This window comes from Dermatophagoides pteronyssinus, unplaced genomic scaffold, assembly GCF_027571235.1.
Source record: "Dermatophagoides pteronyssinus isolate colony J.1.1.1.1 unplaced genomic scaffold, Derpt_VIB-CSIC_2022.12 sq0009, whole genome shotgun sequence".
Lineage (NCBI taxonomy): Eukaryota > Metazoa > Arthropoda > Arachnida > Sarcoptiformes > Pyroglyphidae > Dermatophagoides > Dermatophagoides pteronyssinus.
This window is the reverse complement of record NW_027461533.1, coordinates 1,496,449-1,509,883: the sequence shown is the minus strand read 5'-3', so window position 1 is coordinate 1,509,883 and position 13,435 is coordinate 1,496,449. Positions and strand designations below refer to the sequence as shown.

The following is a 13,435-nucleotide window of genomic DNA, read 5'->3' as shown; positions in this document are numbered from 1 at the left end:
ACCCAGAAAAAATCCAAACGCGTTTCATGAATTAATGAAGAAGAAAAATTTTTTTTTTTATTTGAAAATTTTTTTTTGTTTTGTTTTACAACGAGAATAATAATAATAATCAAAAAATATGATTGTTTTTGTTGTTGTTGTTTTTGAATTGATTCCTGTCATATTTCGTGTGTATATATGTGAGAATTCAAGGCCTTTAGGATTTTTGACAAATTTCATTTTTTGAATTGCAAGAAAAAAAATGTAAAAATTTTAACAAAAAATTGTGTAAATATAATTTTTTGTTGTTGTTTGAAATAATAAAATAATTTGGACCTAGCATAAACTTATTTATCAATTAACAAAACGATACAAAACATTGTTTTGTGTAAATTTTGAAAGAAAGAAAAAAAAAATTTTAGTAAAAATTTATATAGAATTTTGTTGTTTGTAGTTGTTTGTAATGAAAATAAATATAAAATAATAATTTTTATTGTTTTGTTTTGTGTGTGTTTTTAATCGTAAAGAAAAATAAATATAACAACAAATTGTATTAAGTTGAAAGATAATTTGAATTTTTTTTGTTTGTTGAACAAGGCTAGGTAAATTTATGGTTTAAATCTCCAGTGTGTGTGTGTGTGTGTAGGTGAAATGAATGCGGAAAGTGTATGCTGTAATGTTATTTGCACATTTGAAAAAAAAAAATTTAAAAAAAGAAAAATTCAATTGGTCTCTATGTGAATTTAGTGATATACTGTTGTTGTTGTTGTTGTTGTTGTGTTGGTGGTAATATGAAAATTAAGAAGAAGATATAAATTGAAAAAAAATGATAATAGTATGAAAGAAAGAGAGAAAAGAAAAATAAACTACTGCACACTGAAACAAACAAACAAAATAATAATAATGTCAAATGAATTTTTTGTTGTTGTTTGTGTTATATAATCGCAAGAAAAAAAAAATCACAATTTTAATTTATAAGTGTGTGTTTGTGTATGAGTATAATATAAACTTTTTTTTCATTTGTTTTTTATTATAATTTGGTGTGTGTAATGTATCTGATAATGAGCCGAACAGAAAATAAGGTGGGCGCATATGAGATGTACGGATATATTCAAATTTTTTTATTTATTTTCATTATTTATAATGTTTTTAAACACAATCAATCCAAAAAAAAAATCAATCGTTTTTGTTTTTTGTTTCAAAAAAAAAATTAAGAATATAACTTGATTTAATGTGTAAATTCAACAAACAAACAAACAAACGAAAAAAAATTAAGTGACAATAAGTTTTAATACAAATTTATCTATCTCAATGTTTGTGTGTGTGTGTGTGTATGTACCATCCCATTATTCCCGATTCATGTTTTGTTTTTTGTTGTTGACAATATATTGTACGAGAGAAAAAAAAATGTAACTAATAAATTGTTGAAGAAATAAATGTGATGGATGGATGAATGAATGAATAATGGTGGTGGTGATGGCTAATTTTAATAATAATAATTTTTTCACGATTCATCACAAATTTCCATTTTCACAAAGTAGAAAAGCAAGAAAGAAAAAAAACAGTTGATGATAAACCTGTAAGATGAAAAGAAGATAACAGAACAGAACAGGAAATGAATCGGACACCCAAAATAAAAAATACCGATCATGTATGATGAAATTATATATTGATCAGCTTGTTTTCCTATGTAAACGACAAACAAAATTGTGTACTATTAAGCCATATATTTATCTGAATTCAATCACTTGAGAATGAGAGAGAAAAAAAATATATTTGTTTTTGTCTGCCAAGACAATAAAACAAAGTAATCAAAATGAAAAGAAGAAATACAAAGGAAAAAAAATTACTGTACAAAAAAAGATAGAGCGATGCAAAAAAAAAGAAATGAAGAACAAAGATCGCGAAAAAAATAAACAAACACTGATCAATAATATTTTTTTAAAAATGTATATACGGTTTGCATTTGTAATGAATGTGGTTAGAATTTTTTTTTTTGTTTTGTTTTGTTCATATTCTGAGAATATAAATTATATATATTGTGAATCACATCATTAGATTATTTTTGATTGGTGTCGAGAGATTGAGATGAGATGAGATGCAGAAAAAATAAAGTGAAAAAAAAGAAAGAAAAAACAAATAACGATAAGAATTCTTTTCTAATATAGATTGGCCACTCGATTTTTTTTTGTTTGTTTGCTTGTTTGTTACTGTTGTTTGCCATAGATGATGAAATTGAAAAAAAATCAGATTAATTTTTTTTTTTGTTTTTGTTTTATTAAACAATTGGTATCATTTTTCTAATGGTAGATTTGTATGTATCTATCGCTGTGTTATAATGTAATGATTATAATTATTTTGAAACAAAAAAAAATATATTTATATATTTGGACTAGTTTAGGGCCCTATACTTTTAGTAGGGTAGTAGATTATGAAAAAAAACTGAGGGAAAAAAAGAGCGAGAAAGGAATATGCAAAATCATTTTTCGGGATGGTTAACTATGGAAATGTGTATTGAATAAATTGAATAGAAAATTTTTTTTTCGTTGTTAAAAACATTCTATATATAGACGATTGAGTTGTTGATGATGATGGTGATGGTAATTTTTTTTCCTTATTTATTGTTGAAACCCCTCTTTGTTAATTTTGGAACATTAGAAAAAAATGGGCAGCAGTAAAGGCACAATATATATTGTCAATCCAGAATGACGTTATTCACAATTTTCATGATGATGACATTCTTCCGTTGAAATTAAGACACCGAGTGGGTGATGAGTATGAAAAAGAAAAACGAAAAAGATGAAGATAACGAGATTTGAGAAGCAAAAAATAATAATGAAATAACGGATTGATTGATTTTGCCTGGAAATTGGCGCAAGGGGTTTGAAAAAATAGACGCCCATACAAATATTTTCTTGAAGAATCAGTGAAATTCTTGATGTTGCTGTAGAATGTTCATGTCACCATGATCATCAACATCGATGAAAACTTTTTTATTCTACAATTTTGAATAACAGTGTTCAATAGAAAAAAACTTTTAGCGCAAAAGATTTATGCATTTTTCACGCTCTTGGAAGACGACCAAAACGAAGAATTGTGATCTAACAAAAATGAAAGATTTTATAGCATCTTCATTTGGGCTTGAAGGAAACGAAGAGAAAGAGAGAATGAAAGATGATGAATGGATAAAAATATTGGGCCAACAAGAAAAAGTTGCAAATAGAAGAAAAAAGATGCGACAAAAATTACAGGAGAACTTCGAATGATGGACGAATATTATGAGCCAAACTGATTCGTTAAAGAAGAGCAAGCAAGATTTTCAGTTTTAACACAAAATACAATAATTATAATCGTATAACAGCAAAATAATAATGATGATTAAGATGAAGATGAAGATGATAATCATTTTTTTTTTCTTGGTTCGGATCGTTTCTTTTTCGATGTTCTTATGTTGTTGATTATTTTACTAACATCCAAATAAGGTTGTCGATACGCATATGATCATAAAAAAATCGATGTTTTATAAGATATGAGATGATTTTTCCACCAAAATGATTTACATTAATGATTGTACGAAAAAATATTCTTTTATTGATTATGTTCATTTTGTAGACGAATTTTCATTATTTGAAATTGCAGCTGTCGTTCCAGTTTCTATTATCTTTTTTGGCTTTGAAGCAACAATTGCAGCGAATGATGTCGGTGAATTCACTGGCGCTGCATGTGGTATCGTTGGTACCGATTTGATATTATTCGCTTGCAAATTATTCGATTGTCGCATTGGCTGTTTGGCATCTTTGCTTGGTTTGTTTGATCCATTATTACTTTTGGATGACTGTGTTCTATAAATGCAATGAATTCAATTTAGAGATGAATTTCAATAATTTAAAATTCTACCTATTATCTTGTTTTGAAAATTGATGCTTATTTTCATCACCAATCACTGTATTCTGAGGCCTTCTATTCGAATTTTTATCCAACAAAACATTTGTATTGCCATCACATTTTTTCTTCATCGAAAAATTTTGTTGCTGCTCTTGTTGAAAGTTTTTCAAATATTCTTCTCGTTTTTTTCGATTTTGTGCTTCACGATGAGCTATCGTTTCGGCCTAAATTCAATTTAAATCAATGAATTGAACAATAAAATAATATAATAAAAAAACAACATACATCTAATCTAAAGTCGTCTACACATTTGAATTCGTCAAGTTTTTTAAGCAGGAATGGATCCACATGAGATACGATTGAACACCAATTTTTATAATATTGACGGAATGCCCAAAATTTTTCCAACCCGTATAATTCACCTAGGTTACAGAAAAAGAAAAATGTGAGCAAATTGCGGCCAACCATCGACATTGTAAAAGTCATAGATTGAATTTAAATAAGCTCGAAAAACTTCTATCTCATCCATTCATTACAAAACACATTATTTCAAAATATAAATTAAATATGTTTTGAGTAGAAAAATGACGGATGAACTGATTCGATTTTATTATTATTTATACTAACCAGCATTGACATCCTTGATTGTTTCTGTTTGAAAATCATTGAACAAATCTAATCGGAAATGTTTCTCCAAACCATAAGAATAGAATCTGAATAAACATTCCAAACCATAACGAAAGCCCATTTGTCCATCTTCATTTGCTAATCGTCTAAATTCGTCATACATGCTGCGATTGAAAAAATCTCGCAAAAAGAATGACCAAAATCGATATAATGTAAACATTTCTTGACTCTGACCAATGCCTATGGATTATAAATTATAATTATAAATAATTGCTTTTTTTGAATAAAAATAATTACCAAGTTGTTTTCGTTCTTTGATACACCTTTGACGATATTTATGATAGATGAATTGAGTGAATCCCTTCTCTTTCAGCAAGGCATGAGATGGATGTTCAAACTTTGGCAGTGATTGAGGAGTGGAACCAAGACTAGTTGACACTGAACCAGTGTTTGTTGATTGGGATTTAATGTTCGTTACATTTGAAGTGGTGACGACTTTTTCATTTTTATTATTCGTGCCTACTGTGGCATCATTATTCATCGAAGCAGTGTCATAATCACGAACATCCAATAACCAACCAACATGTGGTTCAATCGGTGGATCACTAGAATGTCTAGTTTTTTGTTTGCGTGGTGTACCGGCTGGAAGTTCATGAGGCTCTGGGGCTAGATAGAAACGAGGATTTGGAGATTTCCGTTGCAACGATCTGGCTGATTGTTGAAGCTCTTCTGCCGATAATGTATGATCTCCAGTGGTTGTATATACTTCGTCCAATTCGATATCATCATTCAGTGTAGGAGGTGGTGGAGGTGGAGTTGAATAAGAATTTTCCTTTTTATCTTTAGGAGATCCAGAATAAAGTTCAAAATCTTTACGAGAAATGTATCCCAATGTTTTATGCTGCTTAGCACTAGCTCCTTGTTGATTCAGCATTAAATTTTGTTCATAGTAGAATAAACCATCATCGATAATCTTTGCCATCTCTTGAGTCATCTTGACCCGAGTCGTCCAATCACCAGTTCGATCATTCAAATGACTGCCTTTACGGCTTTGCGTCACCAATATGATTTTTTTCAAATCTTGATCACTAATTTCATCATAATCATCATAATCAGAGTAGTCAATGTATGATTTACGACGACCAGCTAGTTGTAAATCATCACAATCATTGACATCCTCATCCAATAAAAATGGTAAATCTTCTTTGGCTGCTGATCGATTGGTTGGTTTAAAATTCGAAGATGATTGATGAGATGAATGTTCATTCAATTTATTGGCACGAGATTTGTTCTTTTTCGAACGTACTGGTTTCCAATCTTCAGATTCATTTATCGCCGATGCAGTTGTTGTGGCATTCACATTAGCATTATCACTTTTGTTGTTAGCATTTAGAACGCTATTAAAAGCTGGTTCACGATTTGGCAAATCGATTGAACTGCTTTTGGCATCACCATTGTTCACTAAAAGTAGACAAAAATCAATAATTGATAGAATATTAATGTTTGCAACACGAACCTTGTTCAGATTTATCACAATTGGCTGTCTCGACAACTGAAGGTTGCATATCAGAGGATGGTGATCGAGAATCGGTGTTATTGTCAGAGATTGATGTAGTCGTCGGGCCATCAGAACCATCCATAGCGGTAGAGTGGGTCGACTCGGCCAAATGAATCTGAGATTGATTAGTGATCACTTGTTTTCCATGTTGGATTTCATCATCATTCAATATTGTGTCCGTGGCTGTGGAAGAACAGTTTGTTTTCTGTTGTGATTGAGCAATATTTGTTACATGAATAGAATTAACATCACTTGTTGATTGATTATCATTAGCAACAGTATCCTTTATCGAAGCATCTGGGTTTTTTGTCGAATCATCACTGCTATTTACAATACTGAAATCACTATTGCTACTTGTGATCTCATCATTCGGTTGATAAGCAATATTTGCTGGACTTTGTTGATGTGATTGCATAACTGCTGTAGCTGTTGCCATTGCCATGGCTGGATGAATAGCAGTTGCAGCCGCAGCGCTAAGATTATCCGACTATATTGAAATCAAATTTTATATAGAAAAGGCAAATATAGATCAATTAGAATTTGGTCTGGTATTTATCAAATGCTACTTACAATTGGCCATTTCAGTGGATCATTGCGTGTTCTCACTTTGATACCATCGGCAACTTCGACAGCCGTTGAATTAGATAATGCTTCAACGACCAAAGTAACATCTTGTGTCAATGCTTGAACACGATGGAATGAAGCAATTAAAGAAATTGGCAAATATCCCTGCTCATCCATTTTACGTCGGAGAAAAAAATCTCGTTGAAGATTTTCTTCCGAAAAATAATATTCAATTTGTGAACGCAACATTTCTTTGATACCATCAGGTCCATAAACAAAAGGAGTATTGTAATAATATGAGGCAGGCAAAAAAGCCGCCGTTGGTGTTGGTGCCGGTGGCAATCCAGCCGAAAGAGGTAAATTCAAATCCGGTCGAATATTTTGTGCGGGAAAATCATAAGCAGTATATTGAGGATAAGCAGCAGCATATTCATCCGGATGAATGTTTGGAGCTGTAACACCAGTACCAACGGGAGCAACAGTATTAGTAACCACAGATGGCTGTGGTGGTGGTGGCATCGCTGCAGTGACAACAGTTCCAGAAATTGCACCAACATTTGCACTTGTTTGTTGCGGAACGATGACTGTAGTCGGATTAACAACTGGAACAGTAGATTCATTAGATAATTGCGAACGACTTCGATTAAGATTACGGCCACCACCAATTAATCCAGCACCACGTGCTCTTCCACGCATACCACCATTTGTATTACGTCGTGGATATATTGGCAATGGAGGCTGTTGTTGAACATTCATTGGGTGATGATGATGTTGCTGGTGTTGATGCTGATGCGACTGTTGGGGTGGATGCGAATGATGATGAGAAAATGGATGATGTAAATCGCTAGGATTATTCACCGTAGAATGTCCGCTTCCAGATAATGGATTCTTTTTCTTATTGTTATTATTGTGATGATTGTTTACATTATTATTGGTGTTCGCATTCGGATTAGAAGATGACGATGATGAATCACTTGTTTCTGATTGAGCATTTGATTTATTTATATTGCTATTACTGGTGCCATTCGAACTAGATGTTGAGGATGAATGTGGAAAATTTGACGAACCGATTTTACCACCATTAGCACTTGCAGCAGCAACACGATGATTGTCATCATTGTTATGGATTACATTCGAACCTGAAGCATTTCCAGCGCCACGATTGCCGGCACCACCATTTCCAGTTCCACGTTCACCTCGTCGTTGAGATCGATTGCGAGATAAATTACCATTGCCTCCATAACGGTTACCACCACCGACAGCACCGGATTTATATTCATGATCAGCATATCCATTCATTCCGTTATAATCACCGACAGAATAATAATCATTGGTTTTATTGACAATTTTACCACGTAATTTGGCCGGTGGTGCACCAATGATACCATCTAATGGCACCCATTTCTTTTGTCCTGTTTATCAGAGAAAAATATTGTAATTAATCGATTGTTCAATAATGTTTTTTTACTGTTTTTCATGAATAGAAAATCAGATAAAAAGCAGCCATAAAAAATTTTCTGCATGATTTAAAACTAAGACGGTAATTCCGTGTTTTCATCATAATGATTTAGGTTTTATTAGTGTAAATTCAATTTGATGCACAAACTAACCTTTCTTTTTATTTTTATTGGAACCCGACGTTCCACTGTCTAAGCCTTGACCAGATGAATTTAAATTTGCGTCTTTTGAAGATGTAGTTGAACCATCGTCATTAGAATCATCTTGAATCGACGAAGATTGGACAACGCTAATACCATTTGGTAAAGATGAATCATTGCTTAATTTTTTGTTATCATTACTATTAAAGGTGTTTGCTGATTGTGAAGATGACGTCGAAACAGATGAGGTTTTATTCAATCCTTTGGATTCACAATTTTGAGCAATTATATTCGGTGATGATGGTGTTGAAAATGATGACGATGAAGAAGATAGAACTTCAGTGTTATTTGGATTGGTATTGTTGATAACCATCGTTTCACCGGCAGAGTTACGTTTAGAATTCAATGAAAGCTAAAATTTATCAACAACAAAAAAAACAACAAACGTCAATACGAATTCATCATAGCATAATTTCATTCGAAATACCTCGTTAACTTCGTTTAATGAAGGCCAATCTTCACTATAATTTAAATTGTATTCATCCTATATATTTGAAACAAACGATTCATCAATTATCAATTTATTTAGATTTTTACAAAAATCAATCAACATACTTTCTGATTACTTGAAGCATTTTGTGTACAGCTACTACTGTTATTACTGATGACAGAATTAGATGAAGAATTTGTTCCATTTTTCGATGACCATTTCTTATTATTTATCGTTGATGTTGATGATGATGATGTTGTCGCCGTTGTATTTGTTGATATTGTTGTACCGACAATTGTGTTGGTACTTGTGGAAGAAATAGGCATCACTGATGATGATATTGTTGTTGTTGTTGATGATGATGGAATAACGTTTTTATTGTTACCTAATTTGTTTTTGTTTATTTGTTTGTTTTGTTTATATCGTCGTTTGGAACATAACACACGTATCAAAATAGAAAATGAAAAACAAAACAAAATTTATATTATAAATAGCAAATAATCATTTGAAATTATGTATTTTTTTTTCTTTATGGCTCAACATGCGTGTATGTGTAAGAAGTGAGCGTTTTTTTTTTGGTCTCTCCAATTTTTCTCCAACAACAACACACATTCGTTGTTCATTTGCTCGAATTTCTCTCTTTCGTCACCATTCATTCATTCATTCATTTAATTTTTTATTTTCTTCAAAAAAAAAATTGTTCTCGAATAAAGAGAAAAGCTCTTTCACACAACAACAACATCCATTCTTTTTTTTTGTTTCATTTTTTATTTTCGATCCTGACGAAAATTAAAAGATGGACTTGATTCATGGTAAAAACAAATGTGAATTTTTTTAAAGGAAAAAAAATATACATATTTGACATTAAGGTTAGAAACCTTCAAAACAAAGAAAAAAGGAAACAAAAGAAAAAATATCTATTCATCTCCACAAAAAAAAATAAATAAATAAACGAAATGCAAATGAACCATTAAAAAAAAGTGTAAAAGACGACTCTGAATATTTTGTATCTAATCTCGTACATTATAATTTTGTTTTTGTTTCCAAAGCAAACATTTTTTTTTTTAATTGATGGATCAAGTCGAAATATTTTGAACATAACAAAAAGGATGAAATTATTGCAGAATTTTCATCAGCCAACTCTTAATATGATTGATAATAGTTAATACAGGCTAATAGTTTTTCAGGTTAGTGAAAAGAAAATTTCCCTCAAATTACTAAATTGTTTGTTGTGAAATTCTTCTTCATTCATTTATTTATTATAGTCTTAATCGAACACTAAACAAGACCTAACCCGAATGAAATTTATTACCATTAACAATTACAAAAAAGCTAGCTAGTAAGCAAAAAAAAAAAATCATAGAAAAACTGATGCAATTTAAATGATAAATATATCATTTCATTCATTGTCACACACACACACAAACAAACATATTATATAGCAATACACATTTTTTTCTGGATGTCATAGAGCAATTCATTCGGTTGATGAATCTTTATATAAATGTTAAAGAATTAAAAAAAAATGAATAAATTTTTTAAATTCACATCATCCTCATAATAAATACAAACATACATACAAACATAGAATTGAACCTAAACCCGAAACACACAAACACACACATGCACCACCAAAATAGATTCTTTTTTCAACAGTTAGCTTAAAAATTAAGAATTGTGAGGATGATGATGATGATCAAGTCATATATGCTAGAAAAATGATGAAAATTTGAGAAAAAGCCCAGAAAAAAATGGATAATATGATGTGTGGTAGGCGCAAAGTAAACAACCAAAAAAAAGCCAATTAAGGATAAGTATACGGAATGTTTGATGTCTGGTTATACGGAATTTGTTGATATTACGCGTTTACGGATAGTATATTCTAGATGAATTTTATAATTGTTATTCCATTCACTAAACATGAAACATTAGAATATTCACACAATGAATGAATGGGTAAAACATAAATATCAACCAACAATGAAAGTCGGTCAAAATAGCAAAACACTTTTAACAACAAAAAAAAAGTTTTGTACGAATGTAATCAATTGATACGAAATCCATATAATAAATACGTCATTAAATAGGATTACAAATCAAACAATCACAAAATAAAATACCATATTACATAAAATTGTAGAAAATTCTTTTTCTATTTGAAACACGGAATTAAAAATAAAATCGATTTCGAATCAAAAGAAAAAAAACGACCGAAATCATGGATTTGTAAGTTATTTTTCTTCAAATTCTGAGGATTGTTTTTTTTTCAATGTAACATCCATTTATTAGATTTAAAAATTGACTCAACAACAACGGATTGTGATAATGATGATGATCAAGGCTCCTAAATAGAATACACACACACACACACACATTAGCAACAAAGCTAGCAAAGCATTTTCCAACAAATAAATATCCAAATCGTTTCATTTCTCTTTCCTATCTCTCTTTATTATTATTTAAAAATATTGCTCGATGTTTCTATCAGAAATAGTTGTCATATTAATGTATTTTTTTTCAAGATTGTTGCTCTTGTCTGTCGACTTTTATTTTCTTCTCACTTCTTGTTTTCTCATAATAAATATACTTTCAATTTTGTACATTTTTTTTCGACATGATTATATCTATATATATAAAAGCTACTATAACTTTTCATCATCAATTCAAAAAAGCTCAACGAAACTTATCATTATCATAATAATGATATTTATTTTATGTCTAATGCTTTTAATTTGTTAACAAAAAAAAAAACAAACAAATATAAAAACAAACTCATTCAAACGCCAATCATTCTTTTCATATACGGGATATTTTTTCTTTCTTGTGGTAGACCTTATTAGTGTTGAATAGTTTATTTTTCTCATTAGTCTGATTATTATTATCATCGATAAAAAAAAAAATAAATTTCAAGATCATATATTCTTTATCCATAAATTCTGAATTCAAAAAAAAAAAGTTTTTTAACATGTTTTTTTTTTGGATATTGCTAAAAATCCTATATTTTCGGTGATACTAGCACAAGGATTCAAAGTAACATTTGAAATGTAATTCAATTAAATACCACTACCCTAAGAACAGACATACACACTTTCTTTCGCATTTCCTTTGCAATAAAAAACACACACACACACGAAAAAATTGATCTGTTCATAAAAGATAGGACACACACAAACAGGACCATGCGGTTTTTTTTGTCTTGCGCTCACATCTAAATACAGAATATCAAAATTTTTTCCTATATTTTGGGTCAATTTTAGGTCATTGTACACATACCGTTGTTATGCGTATTATTTGACAAAGTTTTAGTATTAGTTGTATGGCTATTGTTGGCTGACGATGTTGATAATTGTAATGGTGGTAATAAAGATGGTGTTGGAGCTGTTTGATTATTTGATTTAGCCACAAGTTTTCCAGGTGAATTAATCCAAGCATTCGGAACAACAGAGTTCACTTGCGATTGCGGCTGTGTCAGATGAGTGTTATGATGCTCCAATAACGATGGTGATGATGTACCATTACCGTTTTGGATAATTACATTATCATTGGCTACGATCGGTGTTGATGACGATGATGTCTGAGCTTTATTGTTATCTAAACAATCGTTATCTAATTTGTTGCTATCGGTGATGTTGTTATTGATGGCAGTTGTTGTCGTGGTCGTTTTTTCATTGGTCAGCTTCGGATAATCCAGTGTTGATTTGATATTGGATGATAGCTCAGTGGATTTCATTGATGATGATGACATATCACCGTTAGCCAAATTGATATTAGTTTGGCCATGATTTATTATACAATCTATTGATGTTGTTGCTTGTTTATTGGCATTATTTTTGATTGTTATGCTGGTGGTTGTAACAGGATTCGTTGTTAAATTGCTGGCATTATGGTTACTATTCGTAGTTGTCGCTACCGGGGCTGGCATTTTGTTATAATCGTCGTCTTCAGTTAACTTCATTATAATATCCATTCAAATTCTTTTCCAATCAAATTAAATCGACAACACACACACAAACACACCAACAAACACTTTTGATCGATCGAGCAAAATCACACACACCAATATCGAGGAAAATTGAAAAAAAATTTTCTTTCGCTAATATAAAACAAACATATATTTACAAATGAATTGATGAATAAAAAAACTTGAATAGATATGAATGTGATGCGATTGATGTTATTTATCTTGTTCCAAAATTCGGTTTCAGGTCTAAAATTCAGTCGAAATATATTTTTTTTTGTACAAACAAATGAAACAAAGATAGAGTCCAAAAATTCTAAATGATGGAGCCTATTAATAAATCGGGGAAAAAAAGAAATGAAAAAAAGTATAATTTTAATTAATTTATCAAAAATTAATTGTTCGAAATCAAAAAAAATATTCGATGATTTGGCAGATTGAAAAAAGTAAAAAAACAAAAAACAAAATTTAATTTTCTTTTCTTTTATCACCAACATAATTTAATTGAAAATTTTGTAGCTAAAATAAGATGCCAAAAAGATTACAACCAAAATACACCACTCATAAACATCATCAATTGTCTCAAGTGGATCAATTTCGGTTCGATTTAGTTTTTTTTATGAGTTATCAAAAAAATAGGAAGAAAAAGAAAAATATAGCAAAAAAAATGACTTCCTTTTTCCTAAATATATTTTAAAATTACCTTATGATTTAATTCATTTCAATCGGGATTTCACAACATCAACAACAACAACAACAAAATCAAGATTCTTTTC

The 13,435-nt window shown here is 30.4% G+C and overlaps 1 protein-coding gene across 2 annotated transcripts; it reads right to left on the bottom strand.

Annotated features, from left to right (window-relative positions):
- Window positions 1-1,189: 1,189 nt before the first annotated feature.
- On the bottom strand, window positions 1,190-12,814 carry larp (La related protein). 2 transcript variants are annotated; one of them, XM_027337984.2, is made up of 11 exons: window positions 11,975-12,814; window positions 8,827-9,086; window positions 8,699-8,755; window positions 8,224-8,623; window positions 6,620-8,025; window positions 6,008-6,536; window positions 4,789-5,952; window positions 4,492-4,731; window positions 4,150-4,286; window positions 3,877-4,088; window positions 1,190-3,821 (listed from the first exon to the last, which is right to left on the bottom strand). In XM_027337984.2, exons 1-11 carry the CDS (start codon window positions 12,666-12,668, stop codon window positions 3,581-3,583), a joined length of 5,340 nt encoding a protein of 1,779 aa, XP_027193785.2. In that variant the 5' UTR covers window positions 12,669-12,814; the 3' UTR covers window positions 1,190-3,580. The 2 variants fall into 2 exon arrangements, with proteins under 2 accessions (XP_027193785.2, XP_075677422.1); XM_075821307.1 differs by lacking the exon at window positions 11,975-12,814 and adding an exon at window positions 10,278-10,302.
- Window positions 12,815-13,435: the final 621 nt, after the last annotated feature.